This window comes from Neofelis nebulosa, chromosome 10 (genome assembly GCF_028018385.1).
Source record: "Neofelis nebulosa isolate mNeoNeb1 chromosome 10, mNeoNeb1.pri, whole genome shotgun sequence".
Lineage (NCBI taxonomy): Eukaryota > Metazoa > Chordata > Mammalia > Carnivora > Felidae > Neofelis > Neofelis nebulosa.
The window spans coordinates 6,604,569-6,622,779 of record NC_080791.1 but is presented as its reverse complement, the minus strand read 5'-3'; the positions used below and the strand labels follow the sequence as shown (position 1 = coordinate 6,622,779).

The window sequence follows — 18,211 nt, the reverse complement described above, 5'->3', positions numbered from 1 at the left end:
AAATCTGAATGCTGATGAATGTAACAAAATAAATTTTGTAAAAAAGAAAACTCCTAAATGCAGGTCTCTGCCTTGATGAACAGCATTGCTACGTGTTAGAGAATTTCAAGATAACAATTTAAGTCCTTTGTAGTCTAAATCTGGACACAGGACCCAGTCATAAAATTCTGATTTATATTAACCAGAATATAAATTAATAGTTGCCTAAGTTAATATTTAAGGGGAAAGTTAAAATTGTTTTATTCTCTAATATTATTTTTGTAGCTCAGAACATTAACAAGAATTACCATAAAACAATAGCATTGAAAAAAAGGAAAGATGCTTCATGTTTATTGAGTATTTGTCTGTAGGCAGCTTTGTGCTAGATGCTTTCATATGTTTTGTAAACAGTCCTTAAACTAACCCAGTAAGAGGTATTTATTGTTAAAATCCATTTTTAGGGGCGCCTGGGTGGCTCAGTCGGTTAAGCGTCCAACTTTGCTCAGGTCATGATCTCACGGTCCGTGGGTTCGAGCCCCGCGTCGGACTCTGGGCTGACAGCTCAGAGCCTGGAGCCTGTTCTGGATTCTGTGTCTCCCTCTTTCTCTGACCCTCCCCTATTCATGCTCTCTCTCTGTCTCAAAAATAAATGTTAAAAAAAAAAAATTTTTTTTTAAATCCATTTTTATTGTTAAGATCCCAGGAAACTAAGAATTAAGCCAAACAACTTTTCCCAGATTGCAGCCCTAGAAACTACAGAGAGTAATATTAAATTTTTTAAAAATGTTATGTTTGTTTATTTTGAGACAGAATGAATGTGAGCTCCGGAGGGGCAGAGAGTTGGGGGGAGAGGGAGAATCCCAAGCAGGCTCCGTGCTGCCAGCACAGAGCCTGAAGCAGGACTTGATCCCACAAATCGTGAGATCATGACCTGAGCCAAAATAAAGAGCCCGATACCTAACCAACTGAGCCACCCAGGTGCCCCTCTACGGGAATTTTTACAGTGTAAATAACATCAAAAACTATATGCTATTGCAATATGAACGTTTAATCCCATTTTTATGTTGGGTAGCTTTCTCTGGTTTGAGTTTTTTGTAAGTATATGGTAAAGATTTTAAATATCCTGTAAGTTCCCCAACACTCTGGACTTTAAGAGCATATCCTAAAAAAAAAAAAAAATAATCAGTTCTCAGGAATTTTACCTGGAACTCTTAAGTATAGTAAGTGGTGGTGCCTTTTTTTTTTTTTTTTTTTTTTTTTAACGTTTATTTATTTTTGAGACAGAGAGAGACAGAGCATGAACGGGGGAGGGTCAGAGAGAGGGAGACACAGAATCTGAAACAGGCTCCAGGCTCTGAGCAGTCAGCACAGAACCCGACACGGGCTCGAACTCACAGACCGCGAGATCATGACCTGAGCCGAAGTCAGACGCTTAACCGACTGAGCCACCCAGGCGCCCCAAGCGGTGGTGCTTTTATTGAGGGGTTGCTGACCAATCACAGTAATTTGGACATGAAAAAATTGGTTGTGGAAAAATAATTTCCACACTCACAGGAGTTTGCATAACCTTTATGAAATTTATTATAAATCACATTATTTTAATTCACTTTTAAATGTCACATGTTGTCAACTAGAACAGATTTAAGATAGTTTGTCCTTTTGGGGGCACCTGGCTGGCTCAGTCAGTGGAGCATGTGACTCTCGATCTCAGGGTTGTGAGCTCACTATGTTGGGTGTAGAGATTATTTAAAATTTTTTAAAAATCTTTAAAAAAAAAAAAAAAAAGGAAATAAAGTAGTTTGTTTTTTATTTAATACAAAGAAGATATAAAATCGTTCTTAAAAAGCTTCAGAGACTTTACAGATGTCCATTTCCACTCATTGCGTCGGATAGTCAGTGGCTTCAGAAAAGAAAGAAGTACAGCTTTGCAGGTCATTTTACAAAGTAGGCTTATTTCCTAGTTTCCAACATAAGGTCAACAGTTGAGAGAAAAGGTTTTTTCCTTGTTGACTTTGTGACCAAATTAAGTGATGAATTTTCTTCAGCCATATTCATTAACTTTTATTCTTCCCTAGAAACATCAAATGATGTTCCAGCAATTATGTCATCTCTGTGGAAAAAGTTAGACCATACGCTTTCCCAGATCAGGTAATAAATAAAAAGCCTGTATAGTAAAGTTATCAGAACATGCATGATGATTTGGGAATGCAAACACATGCAGAAAGCTCTTCAGATTTAAATCTTCTTATGACCCACACAGTGCACTTCTGTAATACTGATCTAATTTTAAATTTACTCCAGAGGTTATGGATATTCCTGTTTTTTATTGGAATAATTTGAAATAAAATACATATTTAATAAAATGTTTAGAAATAAGGAAATTGAGACTTACACATGTTTAATGATATTCCCAAAGTCCCTTAGCAATTTAGAGGCAGCTCTCTGGGTACAATATAAATCTAATCCAGCCTTGTGTGAATTTTCTTACACAGTTGAATCTTCATTACTCATGCCAAGAATTGATGTGTTAAATTCGTGCCTCATTGGTTCTTCCCCTGTAAAGAAACAAGCCTAAATAAAATGCTACTTGTGGAATCTTCTAATTTTGGAATTTTCTCATGGTACTAATATGCACCTTTTACCGAGATCATGGCCATGTAATGCCCTACTGGTAAACAGCTCTTACCTAACTTTAGAGTATAGTATAAAAACAGTTTCTTACCCTTTTTCCCAGAGAAAGTGGAACACTCAGCATAAATGCAGCAGGGGCTTCATTTCCTTCCCAGTTTAAACTGCTGAAATGGCTTCAAATGCTTTCTGTCTAACTCTATCACATCTTATTTGGTACTCTTACCTTTATTCCCCCTTTCTTGACTTTTTCCCCCCTTTCAAATAATCTTGAAAGACATTCACAATTAGCACCTATAAATATTTATCAGTTACTGAGATATTTTGTTGAGATGCTACATAAAAATAAAAGGCTTTTAGTCAAATATTCTCCAAGATTGGTGTGTGTGTGTGTTATTAAAAATGCTTTTTCAATTGAGTAAGTTTTATTGCTCTTTTTCATAGAGACTAATTTAACAGATTTCCCAGGAAGAGAGCAGTGTCTGTGATTGGGTAACCAGTTCGTAATAAAAGGAGAATCACCTTATACTGTGAATTTTCTTATATGTTTGCTTTCCTCCTTTGTTAGACACTGAATAAAATAGTTTTATAAGTAGTAAACTTGTTAAAAGCAGGATATCCTTTGAAATTAACTTCGGGATTCTGACATATTTATGTATGGAGTCCTATGTGAAATGAAGAATTTCTTTGTGAAGGTATCACTGTAGTGATAAAAGGTAATTAATAACTACAGAATTTTATCCGTGGCTTCCTTAAATATATAGACTTCTTAAAGTCAAGTCGAATTCTTAAAGGGATGTCAGAGTTCTCTAATGTTTACCGCATTGGATAAAAACTTGATTATTAAAATTCGGTGTGTGTGAGTGTGTTAACATGCCACCATTCTAAAGCAAGTAAGATTGGTCACCCCTCAAAAAAATGTGCGTATCTTTTTTATCTGAGAGAGGTCTATTATCTTTTAATTCAGTGTACTTCAGGTCTGACTGTTAATAAACTAGACCGTATCTTTTAACGTCTAACTCTTTTATTTGTTAGGAGCATGCAAAGTTCTCCAGGGTTTGTTGCCAGTCAGAGAGGTAGGTATTCAGCTTTATAAATAATGTTTAGCATTAATTCAGACTTAAACTGTCAAATTTATGCTAAGTATATATTTTGTTTAAACTACCGCTCTTTGGAGCGCCTGGGTGGCTCAGTCGGTTAAGCGTCCGACTTCGGCTCAGGTCATGATCTCGCAGTCCGTGAGTTCGAGCCCCGCGTCGGGCTCTGTGCTGACAGCTCAGAGCCTGGAGCCTGTTTCAGATTCTGTGTCTCCCTCTCTCTCTGCCCCTCCCCTGTTCATGCTCTGTCTCTCCCTGTCTCAAAAATAAATAAATGTTAAAAAAAAAAAAAAATTTTAACTACTGCTCTTTGAAGTACAGTTATTACCATAATAGGAAATTATATTGTAGAAAAGAGCATTTGAAGTACTCCCTGTTTTTTTTCATTGACTCTAATGTATTCATGTCTTTAATTCTCATTTCATTGGTTTGTTTCTTAATTTGTAGAGGTGTTATTAGTATGAATTACTAAAGAAATATACTCATAGATTTATAAACTTTGTGTATACAGTTGACCCTTGAATCACACTGCTTTGAACTGGGTGGGTTCACTTATTCATAATTTTTTTCTGTTAATAAATACAGTACAGGAATATGAATGTATCTTGGCTTCCAGTGACTTTCTTAATCACGTTTTCTTTTCTAAGGCTACTTTGTTGTAAGACTACAGTATAATATAACATACAGAATGTGTGTTCAATTGTTGGTTATCAGTAAGGCTTCTGGTCACCAGTAGGCTATCAATAGTTAAAGTCTGGGGGGAGTCAGAAGTTGTATTTGGATTTTTGACTGTGCAGAGAGTCGGTGCTCTTAACCCCTGTGTTGTTCAAGGGTCAACTGTATGCATTTTAGTTTGTTTCATACGAAATTAACACCTAAAGTTGTTACTTTCAAGGGCTCTTTTTCAATCTATAGCTCTAACATGTTATTAAATAGTAGGATGTGTATCACATAGACTTGTTAAAATTGCCAGAGCACTCTGACACTGAGTTAATTTTTTAAATTCTCCTGTGTTGCAGTCCGAACAAGAAGTGGAATTGCAGAAATCAAAAGACAGAGAAAGCTGGCGTCTCAAGCGGCTCCCGTCAATTCAGAGTTGCTGACTTTAGCGTATCTTTCAGGACAATGTCCTGCTGCTACTCCTTCAACAGCCACACAGCTTGTCCGGTCAGCTGGCCAGATTACAGCTCCTGTGAGGTCAAATTTTGTAGTGGTTAACCATTCACAGTCACAAGACACTGTGGCCAGTGAGTTTAAATTTTGTTCTCTGAGTTTTGTTTTTAATCACATTGTGTAAATAGATGATATATTACTGTCTTTATAAATTGTAAAGTACTATAAACTGGAACAGACTTTGGGTAAGTTTGTCTTAAAGTGAGCATGTTGTTATACTTAGAAAACATTTTAATCACGTTGAGATCGTCTAGTATAGCTTGCTTGTTGTGTACTTGAAATGGTTGAAAACACCTGATACTAAGGGGCGAAAAGCTATTTAATAACAGAGTTGGGATTAAAATTCAGATGCCAGTTGCACTTAGACAAGTTTTCTTTCTCTTCTGTGCAGCTGAAACTTACTGCCATCCATTACATCCTCCCTCATTTCCATCTCTTCTCCAACCTTTTTTACACCCCGGGGTAAAAACATGTAGTATATATACACTATAGCGTACACTTAGTTTACAATTCTTACACTTCCTCCAATCTGCCATGTTTTGTTGAGACTGTGCTGTACTTAATTGTAAAACCTGAAGTCAGACAATGGGGCACCTGAGTGACTCAGTCAGTTGAGCGTCCAACTTTGGCTCAGGTCACATCTCATGGTTCGTGGGTTTGAGCCCCACGTCAGGCTCTGTGCTGGCAGCTCAGAGCCTGGAGCCTGCTTCAGATTCTGTCTCCCTCTCTCTCTGCCCCACCCCCCACCTGCACTCTGTCTCTCAAAAATGAATAAATGTTAAAAAAAAAATTTTTTTTAATCTAGGGGAGCCTGTTTATAATGACAAAATACTGAAAATAATCTGAATCTTGTCTGCTCAAATGGTGGTCAGTGGACCAGAAGTATCAGTATCACCTGGGAGCTTGTCAAAAATGCATAATCTTGGGGCGCCTGGGTGGCTCAGTCAGTCAAACGTCCGACTTCAGCTCAGATCATGATCTCTCGGTTTGTGAGCTCGAGCCCTGCGTCGGGCTCTGTGCTGACAGCTCAGAGCCTGCATCCTGCTTTGAATTCTGTGTCTCCCTCTCTCTCTGTGCCCCTCCCCCACTTATGCTCTGTTTCTTTATCTCGCTTAAGAATAAATAATAATAACATTAAAAAAAGTTTAAAAACCTGAAGTCAGACAATAGATATTACTCATTCTAATATATTCTACAGTGCCTTGCACATAGTGAAGCATTCAGTGTATGCTAACTGAATTTAATATAAAATAATCATTATGTGATGCTGCTTATTCCATTAATTCAAGTTTAGAAAACTATTCCATGTCCTTGACTTAATACTTTTTTTCTTGAAATACAGCTGGAGAGTCTTTAAGTATCATTCCTGGTCCTCAGGAAAGGAAAACTCAAGCCAGTGTAATGTCTCCTGCTAGACGCAAAAGGTAAATGCCTTTTAAAAGGAAGAGTTTCTAATAACCATTAAAATTAAATAAGAATTACACCAGGATATTTACATTATGAATAAAATAACAAGAATGGACTTACTTCTTGGGATTATTTACTATTATATTCATTGCAAAATGCATTTTTTTCCCACATTTTAACCTCCTTGATATCTAGTTGTATCTTATAGTCAATGGCTTATCACTGTTTTGTTGGAAATCTGTTCTTTCTAAAATAGTGCATAAAAATATGTCTTAAAATTGGTACTATCAGATTTTTTTAAGTAGGCTGTTTTTGAGTAAATATAAATAATACTGGCATTTTCACAAATAAATATTTAGAGTCTCAAAGTCAGAAATCTTTTCAGGAAGTCTTTGAGATCAAAGTTCTTTCTGTACTTAGCCCTGTGTCTTTGTTTGAAGGATATTTCAGAAAAGAGAGAATAGTTTTTAAATGCTTTTTCTGATTTCTTAACTGCCACGCCATGGGTATTTTTGTTACGCTTTTTACTTGGTTGTCTCCCATTCAAGGCTGACCTCCCCTCCTTTATTGTTTTAATAGTAAAATAACGATAACAGTATCTAACATTTATAGAAACCTTGGCCCTTTTTCTTAATTTATTTATTGTTTAATTTACATCCAGGTTAGCATATGGTGCAATAATGATTTCAGGAGTAGATGCCTTAATGCCCCTTACCCATTTAGCCCATCCCCCTCCTACAACCCTTCCAACCCTCTGTTCTTTAAAAGTCTGTTATGTTTTGTCCCCCTCCCGTTTTTATATTATTTTTGCTTCCCTTCCCTTATGTTCATCTGTTTTGTATTGTAAATTCCTCATATAAGTAAAGTCATATGATATTTATCTTTCTCTGACTAATTTCGCTTAGCATAATACCCTCCAGTTCCATCCACGTAGTTGCAAACGGCAAGATTGTATTCTTTGGTTGCCGAGTAATACTCCATTGTATATATACACCACATCTTTATCCATTCATCTGTCGATGGACATTGGGTTCTTTCCATACTTTGGCTATTGTCGATAGTGCTGCTATAAACATCGGGGTGCATGTGCGCCTTCGAAACCACATGCCTGTATCCCGTGGATAAATACCTAGTAGTGCAATTGCTGAGTTTAGGGTAGTTCTATTTTTAATTTTTTTGAGGAACCTCCTTACTGTTTTCTAGAGTGGCTGCACCAGTTTGCATTCCTGCCAGCAGTGCCAAAGAGATCCTCTTTCTCGCATCTTCGTCACCATCTGTTGTTGCTTGAGTTGTTAATGTTAGCCATTCTGGCAGGTGTGAGGTGGTGTCTCATTGTGGTTTTGATTTGTATTTCCCTGACGATGAGTGATGTGGAGCATTTTTTCCTGCGTCATTTGGCCATCTGGATGTCTTCTTTGGAGAAGTGTCTATTCTGTCTTTTGCCCATTTTTTCACTGGATTATTTGTTTTTTTGGGTGTTGAGTTTGAGAAGCTCTTGATAGATTTTGGATACTAACCCTTTACCTGATAGGTTGTTTGCAAATATCTTCTCCCATTCCGTCATTTGCCTTTTAGTTTTGCTGATTGTTTCCTTCACTGTGCAGAAGCTTTTTTATTTTGATGAGGTCCCAGTAGTTCATTTTTGCTTTTGTTTCCCTTGCCTCCGGAGACGTGTTGAGTAAGAAGTTGCTGTGACTGAAGTCAAAAAGGTTTTTGCCTTTCTCCTCGAGGATTTTGATGGCTTCCTGTCTTACATTGAGGTCTTTCATCCATTTTGAGTTTATTTTTGTGTATGGTGTAAGAAGGTGGTCCAGGTTCATTCTTCTGCATGTTGCTGTCCATTTTCCTAGCACCACTTGCTGAGGAGACTGTCTTTATTCCATTGGATATTCTTTCCTGCTTTGTCAAAGATTAGTTGGACATACAGTTGTGGGTCCGTTTCTGGATTCTCTTTTCTTTTCCATTGATCTGAGTGTCTGTTTTTGTGCCAGTACCATACTATCTTGATGATTACAGTTTTGTAGCATAGCTTGAAGTCCGGGATTGTGATGCCTCCAGCTTCGGGTTTTCTTTTTCAAGATTGTTCTGGCTATCCGGGGTCTTTTCTGGTTCCATACAAATTTTAAGATTGTTTGCTCTAGCTCTGTGAAGAATGCTGGTGTTATTTTGATAGGTATTGCATTGAATATGTAGGTGGCTTTGGGTAGTATCAGCATTTTAACAATGTTTGTTCTTCCGATCCAGGAGCATGGAATATTTTTCCATGTTTTTGTGTCTTCTTCAATTTCTTTCATAAGCTTTCTCTAGTTTTCAGTGTATAGATTTTTCACTTCTTTGATTATGTTTATTTCTAAGTACTTGATGGTTTTTGGTGCAATTGTAAGTGGGATCAATTCCTTGATTTCTCTTTCTGCTGCTTCATTGGTGTATAGGATAGCAAACAATTTCTGTGCGTTGATTTTATAATCTGCGATTTTGCTGAATTCATGGATTAGTTCTAGCAGTTTTTTGGTGGAATCTCTTGATTTTATAATCTGATTTTGCTGAATTCATGGATCAGTTCTAGCAGTTTTTTGGTGGAACCTTTTGGTTTTCCATCTAGAACATCATGTCATCTGCGAAGAGTGAAAGTCTGACTTCCATCTGGCCAGTTTGGATGCCTTTTATTCCTTTGCATTGTCTGATTGAGGCTAAGACTTCCAATACTTTGTTGAATAACAATGGCGAGAGTGAAACCTTGGCCTTTTTATGAAGTCTTTTCACATACTTCACTTTATTCAATTATTTCATAAAATTAATAATACAGTTGGTCTTATCCCATTAAAAAGTAGGTCAAAGAGTCAGAACCTACCTTGCTTCAGACCACATAGTAAGTGGTAAAGCTGGACCTCAGATTCATTTTTTATTAATCCAAATTTAGTAATGCTTTTCTGTTCTACTGCCCTTTGTTCCCACCACAAAGAGGAAAAATGCCTGGTGTTCCATGATCTTAAGATTTGTGTCTGCATATGTAATTATCATTGAATCTGTTTTACATCCTAGTTAAAAGACAAGCTTTAAAATGTGTTTCAGTGAATCTCAAAGGAAGAGTAACACTCTGTCTGGACCTCATTCAACAATACGGAATTTCCAGGATCCAAATGCATTTGCAGTAGAAAAAGTAAGTGACCTTACCAAGGTTTGCAACTTGAGACATTCCTGAGTTTTAAAATACTGATAGAGAAACGGATATATATATTTAGTGTGTATATGCATTTGTGTGTTACAATATTTCTACAACACTGTGCAGAGGAATTGCCATCAGATAGAGAGTAGTAAAATTTATGAGTAGGAGACAGTCCATTTAGATTAGGTCACATGAGCAAGTGCACCAAGTAAGAAACAGTGTAATGTTCCGGGAACTGTAAATATCTTGTGGGTGCTGGCTTATGTGATACAAAGGGCATTTTACTAGAGGCAAATTATTTGAAACCTTGTATAAAAAGTTAAAGAGCTTGGAATTGTGTTTTGTAATCAGTTAAGAAAGGGTTGGTAAAGGATCTGTGAAAACAATTGTAAAGTGTTGTATTTGAGTATTAATATGGAGGGAGCCACAATTTCGGAGTTTCCACCTAGATTTATTAAAACTATCCTCGCTGTCATTTACTGGAAGCTCTACCCTATTCTTTTTTCTAATATTGACTTTCTTTTCCAGCAAATGGTTATTGAAAATGCACGAGAAAAAATATTAAGTAACAAATCTCTTCAAGAAAAGCTTGCAGAAAACATTAATAAATTTCTGACTAGGTAAGCTATGTGTGTTTAAAATGCTTCATTGTTTTCACCTAACTGAGAGCTATGGTAAAATTTTTCTTTCTGTATTACAGTGACAACAATATTGCTCAAGTACCTAAGCAAACAGAGAGCAACCCTACCGAACCAGAGACTTCAATTGATGAGCTCCTGGGACTTCAGGTACAGGTTACGGTGTGTGCATATAGTGCATATGCTCGTAGTTAACATTTTGGTTTCATTTCACATCCATTGCCAACAGATTAGATGTATAAAATTATTTAAAATAATAATTTTAGAGATTTCCTTCTTTATCTAAATGTAATATAATGTGTTCCTGAAAATGTGCTAGTGAATTTTCAAATAATCAGTGTAAATTGCATTGTTTAAATGGTAAAAGGAGTAAGACATCCTAAGCCATCTAATATCTCCAGTTTCTCCATGTATCACTAAAGCTGTCTGCTATAGCTATACAGCCCTTGTCCTGGATATCCAAGTATTTAATACTTTCAGGTACCTGAGTGGGTACATGGGTGCACAGGAAGCAACAATACGATACAGCGTATATTTAAATGAGATTCCTTTTATCTGCTACAGACTATGTTAAAACGTGAGGGAACAATGAAGTTCTACGTTAAAGATATTTAATGATTCCAAATAAAATGAACAAGACACTTGAAAAAGACAGGTTACTAACTAGTGTGACCGCTTACCGCTAACAGAAGGAAGGTGGGGCTGTAGTCACTTGGGCTGCTCAGTGATAGTGAAGATGGAGGACTATAAGCTGGTGGAGGGAGAATACAATATTGTATCTTTGAGATTTGTTCCTGTGCAAATACTTTCTCAAGAGTGGCAGAGATTTGTGACTGTAGCACATCCTTTCACTTGGGCTCTCACGCAGTGTAATCAGTGCTTGTTGCCATGCCCACCAATTGAATTCATTGTAGCAGGTTTGCTTCAGATGAATTCTGGGTCAAACCACTGATTAATTTTATTTTATTTATTTATTTTTTGTCCACTCTTTCAGAATATTTTAAGAAAATTTTCTAGGCACCTGGGTGAGTCACTCAGTTGAGCATCTGGTTCTTGGTTTTGGCTCACGCCATGATCTCACGGTTCATGGGATCAAGCCCTGCCTGGGGCTCTGCGCTGTTAGCATGGAGCCTGCATGGGATTTTCTCTCCCTCTGTATCCCTACCCTGCTCAAACTTTGCTCTCTCCCTCTCTAAATAAATAACTAAATAAATAAATAATTTTTAATTGTGATATTTTCCCATAGTGAAATTCTGTAAATTTAACGAACTATAAGTTTTTTGTTTGTTTGTGTTTTGTTTTGTTTTTTTTTGGTGGAGAGAGAGCATAAGTACGGGAGGGGGCAGAGAGAGAGAATCTTTTTAATGTGAGAGAGCGTAAGGGTAGTGGGGTGGAGGTGGGGAGGGGAGAGAGAGACAGAGAATCCCGAGCAGGTTCCACACTCAGCATGGAGCCCAACACAGGGCTTGATTCCATGGCCATGAGATCATGACCTGAGCTGAAATCACGAGTCAGCCACTCAACCACCCAAGCCACCCAGGCACCTAGAGAGAGAAAGAGAGAGAGAGAGAGAGAGAGAGAGAGAGAGATTGATTCTTAAGTAGGCTCCATGCTCAGTGCGCCGTCCATTGTGAGGCTGGATCCCGTGAACCGTGAGATCGTGACGTAGGCTGACATCAAGAGTCTGATGCTCAACTGACTGAGCCACCCAGGCGCCCCTAAATAACTTTTTAAAAGAATAGCAAGACATATTGCCCAACTTGAGTAGTAAAAACATCAGATACACTAAGAAGTGATTAGTTGTATGAATAGGTGAAGTAGAAATTTTTAAGTAGTTAAAAATCTTTGTGACCTTGGAGTAGCAAGATATTTCTACACATAAAAAATTTAAAAAAAAAGAAAAAAGCTTCCTTAAAATTTAAAATACCTGCTTGTTAAAAGCATCATTAAAGAAAATACCAAACCACCAACTTGGAGAAAATATTCATAATACATTTATCTGACAAGTTTGTATCCACTGTATAAAAAGAGCCCCCACAAATCAATAGTAAAAAGATAAACCACCCATTTTAAGAAATGGGCAAAAGGCTGGGACAGACAAAAGAAGATAGAGGAATGGCTAATAAGTCTATAAAAAGATAACTTTATTTGTCATTTGGGAAATGAAAGTTAAGAATACAATGAAGGGTGCCTGGGTGGCTCAGTCAGTTAAGTGTCTCATTCTTTTTGGCACAATTCATGATCTCATGGTTTGTGTGAGTTCGAGCCCCGTGTCCGGCTCTGTGCTGACAGCCCAAAACCTGCTTGGGATTCTCTCTCTGCCCCTGTCCTGCTCATGTACTTACTCTCGCTCTCTCAAAAAAATAAGTAAACTTTAACAATAAAATGAGATACCTTTCACTCACTACAGTGGCTAAAAAGTTAAAAATCTGACAATATCAAATGGAGACAAGGATATGAAACACCTGGAACTCTGAAAGATTGCTGATGGAGGTTATGAATGGTACAGCCTGCTTGGAAAACTGATAGTTTACAAAGTTATGTATCCACCTGTACACCTTCCTTTTGACCTAGCAATTACGAGGCTGCTTACCCAAAAGAAATAAGTATATGTTTACAAAAGGATTTCTATAAGAATGTTCACCAAATGTCCATCAACAAAAAAAGGAATAAACAAATTTTGACAGCCATGAAATAGAATACTGGTGAACAGTAAGAAGGAATGAGCTATTAGTATATATAGCAACATGGATGAATCTTAAAACATGTTGATCAAGAAGATAGACTAACAATGCAAAGGGTGTGCTTCCATTTATATAAAGTTGTGAAACATGCAGCACTAATTTATGGTGATAGAAATCAGAAGTTGTTGCCCCAGTGAGGGTGAGGGGAGTGATTTGCCGAGAAGAATTCTCTAGAAGAGGGAATGGTGTGTATAGGTATGTGAGTTTCTTGAGTGGTGGAAATGTTTTACTTTTGTTTTGTTTTGTTTTGTTTTGTTTTCCTTAAAGATTTTATTTTTAAGTAATCTCTACTCTCAATGTGGGGCCCGAACTCACAGCTCTGAGATGAGCCCTGGGTGTCATAAGACATGAATCAGTCACTGGGTTCTCCTCTTGAAGCCAAGACTACACTGTATATTAACAAACTTGAGAATAAGAAATAATAGTGATAATAGTAATAAAATAAAATCGAGATTGACAATCTTTGTTTCTTAAACTAGAAAAAAAATAAGAGTCACAGTCTCCCCCGACTGAGACAGCCAGGAGCCCCATTTTAACGTTTTTTATTGGAGTAGTGGTTACATAGTCCTTAAAATTCTCAAAGCTCATTGAGCTGTGCTCATTAAGCACTTAAAATCTGTGCCTTTTATTGTGTGTAAATTCTACTTTGATTTTTAAAAATAGTTAGAAGACTGATTGGAACATGTATTTCAGGATTCTTCTGGTTGTAACTTTTGAGGTTTAGAGTAAAACGATTGACCAGAAGAGTATATTTCATCAACATTAACTTTTATAAGAGTGCATCCACCATTTCATAATTTGATTACATTGAATCCTTGACATTATTTACATGACTGTAAATTTTCAAGTTCATGCATATAGAAATATTTGTTCAAGCTCCAGGCTTCCTCCCAAATCACATTTCATCAAGAATTGTTGATGTTCTCTGTACATCCTCATAATCAAAGTTGACTGGCTCTTTAACTTCAGACAGGTTCTTCTTTTCATTTTATGGCCATTTTTATTAAAAAAAAAAACAAACCAAGTTTTTACCACTTCATGAAAGTTCCCCTTTAACTCTTGCTGCATGTGAATTTCCTGTCCAACAGTATTCAAATGTACACCTTATCAATCTTGAAAAATGCAACATTGCAGCATGACTTATAAATAACTAAAATTGAGAATTTTAAGTCTTCAACTATGAGAAGAGTAAATGAAGACCCTAGTCAGAATGTACTGAAACTTCTTTGAAATAATAATATTTTAGTTGACAAGACTTAACAGTTTTGCTTCTTAGTCTATATTTCTTTTATTTTTTTTTCTTTAAAAAAAACCATTCTATTTTCCTGTAAAATTGATGCAAGTGGAAAATAAATCATTTTATCTAGCTAGATTGCATACCCTCTGGCATACTACTCCAGCCTTTCACTGAGTATCTGTCATATCCCTGTGTGAAGTAACAATCTAATCTGTTTGCTCCAACTTTTAAAGGAAACAAAGGTGGTGGTGATGGTGGTGTTTTACCCCAATGACTTGTGAACTTGAAAAACCTCAGCACGTTTTTGTTGACTGCTTAAGAGTAGGATGTACCCTTCACCCTCTTGGTTCCTCACCAGCTTTGGATGCATTGTTTTAAAGTGTGTTCAGTGTCATTCTGTTTAAATCATATTGGTCTCAAAAAGATGTTGAAATGTTTAGTAAACATGGAGATAATATTCAATTCAATAATAAACACAAATTAAGAGAACAGATTACTTTTATTTAATAGACTAACGATGCTTAAAAATTGATATTGCCCATTATTGTTAAGAGTTTGTTGGGGCGCCTGGGTGGCTCAGTCGGTTAAGCGGCCGACTTCAGCTCAGGTCATGATCTCGCGGTCCGTGAGTTCGAGCCCCGCATCGGGCTCTGTGCTGACAGCTCAGAGCCTGGAGCCTGTTTCAGATTCTGTGTCTCCCTCTCTCTGACCCTCCCCCGTTCATGCTCTGTCTCTCTCTGTCTCAAAAATAAATAAACGTTAAATTTAAAAAAAAAAAGAAAAAAGAGTTTGTACATTGTTACACAGAACAGGAACTCTTAACACAACTTCTGTGTAAAGCTACTTGGTAGTAGTCTTCAGAATTTTATTTTATTTTTTAAATGTTTATTTATTTTGAGAGTGGTGGGGAGAGAATCCCAAGTAGGCTCCCTGCTGTCAGCATAGAGCCCAGCACGGGGCTTGATCCCGTAAACTGTGAGATGACAACCCGAGCCAAAATCAAGAGTCGGATGCTTAACCAACTGAGCTGCTCAGGCTCCCCAGTTCTCAAAATTTAAAAATTTTTTTTTTTAACGTTTATTCATTTTTGAGAGACAGAGAGAGACCATGAGCAGGGAACGGGCAGAGGGAGGGGGAGACACAGAATCCGAAGCAGGCTCCAGGCTCTGAGCTGTCAGCACAGAGCCCTTTGCGGGGCTCGAACTCACAAACTGCTAGATCATGACCTGAGCTGAAGTTGGACGTTCAACCAACTGAGCCACCCAGGTGCCCCATTTTTTTTTTCCCCCAGTTCTCAAAATTTTAAATGTGTATATCCTCCGGCTGCTTCTCATCAGTGGAATCGGTAATTCTGTTGGTAAGAATTTATTGTAAGAAATGAACAGATTCCGGGGCGCCTGGGTGGCTCAGTTGGTTAAGCGTCCAACTTCAGCTCAGGTCGTGATCTCACGGTCCGTGAGTTCGAGCCCCGCATCGGGCTCTGTGCTGACAGCTCAGAGCCTGGAGCCCATTTCAGATTCTGTGTCTCCCTCTCTTTTTGCCCCTCCCCTGTTCATGCTCTGTCTCTCTCTGTCTCAAAAATAAATAAACGTTAAAAAAAAAAAAAAATTTAGAAAGAAATGAACAGATTCCTAGATAAAGATTTTCATTGTGGTATTCACTACTGTAACTGAAAATTTGAAAAAATTCTAATATCCAGCAGCGGTAATTGGTTAAATCGTGGCATAGTTAGCAAACAAAAAGTCTGTTACAAAGGGATTCATTTTTCTTACATAGATAGTGGATTAAACATTTAGTTTTGTACCCTACTACTAGACAGTATAGGGAAATTTTAAAAACTCACAAGAACAAAGGAAAGAGGATAGAAAAGGGAAAAAAGAAACTTACAGAAGTTAAAATGGACATGTAGTACTTACGAGATTCCGAGTTGTAAGCCAGTAAAGGCGAAGCTCGGGAAAAAGCAACTTTACCACATAGAAATCCCAAAAAGCTTAGCACCAGTAGCTCCGAAAGCAGATGTAAAGATAGCTAAAGCAGGAAGACAGCGTGCAACATTTAGGAGGTCGTAGTTAAAGTCTCAGCATTGCCCCCATTCACACTGTTTACCAGAAACACATTTGTCAGCCCTAAACTCATCCACCAAGAAGTCTAACTCCCTCAAAACAAACAAACAAAAAAACTTAGTGGTGCCTAGGTGGCTCAGTCAGTTAAGCTTCCGACACTTGATTTCAGCCCAGGTCATGATCTCGTGGTTTGTGAGTTCAGGCCCCACATCACGCTCTTCACTGACAGAGCAGAGCCTGCTTGGGATTGTGTCTCACTCTCTCTCTGCCTCCACCCTCTGCACACTCTCCCTCTTCCTTTCTCTCACAAAAATATAAAAAAGAAAAAAAAAAACTAAAAATACGGATAGTTCTGTGAGATTATTCTGTTGCATACCTGGTAATTGACAAGCTCCCTCCCTTAGCACAGAGTTTGCAGGTAGCTTTTGGCATGCTACTAAAATGTGAACGGACGTGCAAGGATTGTCTGACACTTAAGGAAAGCATTTAATGTTAAGAGGCCAAAACAGGTAGATAAAAAGTGTGAGATTTTATACAGGAGGAGGCCAAACTAATAGGAAAATAGATGAGAGTTGTGGTTACCAGAGGCAGGGCATTGAGAGTGGGGCAGTTGGATGAAGGCGGTCAGCACTGCGGGGTCATGTACAGCATGATGAGTCGTTAACACCGCTGTGTGGCATATTTGAAAATTGTTACGAGAGTAAGTCCTAAGAGTTCTCAGAAAACTTTCCCTGTTGTTATATCTGTATAAGACGATAGATATTAACCAAACTTACTGTGGTCATTATCTCACACCATATGTAGGTGAAGACATTATTCTGTGCACTTACTCGTTGCTGGATGTCAAGTTTTTAAAAAAGAACATTTATAGTGTGATTTTACTTATGTTTAATGTTTGGGAATATATGCACCAAGACAGTTAACTTTAGGAAGTTGAATGAGGGAACATTCATTTTCTGCTTTCTAGTCTTGTTTTAATTTATTTCACATGAGCCTAGTGTCATAATCAGAAGAAATTTTCCTGGAGGGAAATAATTATACATAGAAGTTGAGAGCTATCAGATGTCCTATGATTATTTTGCTGGCATTAAACTATACTAATTGAGTTAGGATCACTCTTTTTTTTGCAGAGTGAAATCCATATGTCTGAGGAGGCTATCCAGGACATACTGGAGCAGACAGAATCAGATCCGGCATTTCAGGCACTTTTTGATCTCTTTGACTATGGTAAGTAGACCATTTCTTTCAAGGCAGTTAGAAGAAAAAAGTTTCCATTTCTTGGGCACCTTAACCAGACTGAAGCAAAATTCCCAGAGCATCTGGAAAAATATCCTATTTTCTTCAAAGCAAGTCTATGGCTGTGAAGGGTCTGGGAGTGGGGGAGGGTGGGTTTTTTCCTTAAATTTAAGCTATAAAAATGGAAAACATTTTGTATTTTGTTTTTTGTGTGGGCATTTTTGCCAGTCAGCACAAATATGTTGAGGTTAACACATACATTATATTAAACACAATTGGGTAGTACAAAAGGAATGCGAGAAATTGGCTATTGCCCTCAATTTTATGGTCTCATGCAGTATTCTCAGAGTTAGTCTCCAGACCAGCATTATCAGCATTATCTGAGAACACGTTAAAAATGCAAATTCTTGGACTCTCCAGATGATTCGGATGTAGGCTAAAGCTTAAGAACTACCAGTCTGTTAAAAAAATCTTTGGTTTTGTCCATGATATACAAGGCTATATCCAAAAGACATAAAGTTAAACATTTGATGGATCACCATTAAGTTGTATTAACTGATGCTTTTTTTATTTTGATCATTTAACCAGTTATTTCCCTGTTCCCTTTCTAACAGGTAAATCCAAGAATAATAAACAGATATCCCAAGGCATTTGCAGTCCACATCTGGACACCAATCCCAGTGTAGTGTTAGCAGATGAAACTAATCTAGCAGTTAAAGGTTCTTTTGAATCAGAACAATCTGGTAAGAATAAGTTTTTTTCTTTTCATTAAAGAAAAAATCCCAAGTCTTTTAGTAATTTGATTAAAAGGAGAATTTTTAGTACTCATTCTTTCATAATTGT

The 18,211-nt window shown here is 37.4% G+C and overlaps 1 protein-coding gene across 1 annotated transcript in view; it reads left to right on the top strand.

Moving 5' to 3' along the window:
• The window catches only part of LOC131486769 (protein NPAT), a 51,135-nt gene that overhangs the window by 22,865 nt on the left and 10,059 nt on the right, over positions 1-18,211 (top strand). The window contains exons 4-12 of the mRNA XM_058686679.1: positions 2,055-2,127; positions 3,643-3,683; positions 4,724-4,951; positions 6,220-6,301; positions 9,357-9,444; positions 9,979-10,070; positions 10,151-10,238; positions 17,263-17,359; positions 17,983-18,111. Of these exons, the coding sequence (XP_058542662.1) occupies positions 2,055-2,127; positions 3,643-3,683; positions 4,724-4,951; positions 6,220-6,301; positions 9,357-9,444; positions 9,979-10,070; positions 10,151-10,238; positions 17,263-17,359; positions 17,983-18,111 (918 nt within the window). The remainder of the gene's footprint in view (positions 1-2,054; positions 2,128-3,642; positions 3,684-4,723; positions 4,952-6,219; positions 6,302-9,356; positions 9,445-9,978; positions 10,071-10,150; positions 10,239-17,262; positions 17,360-17,982; positions 18,112-18,211) is intronic.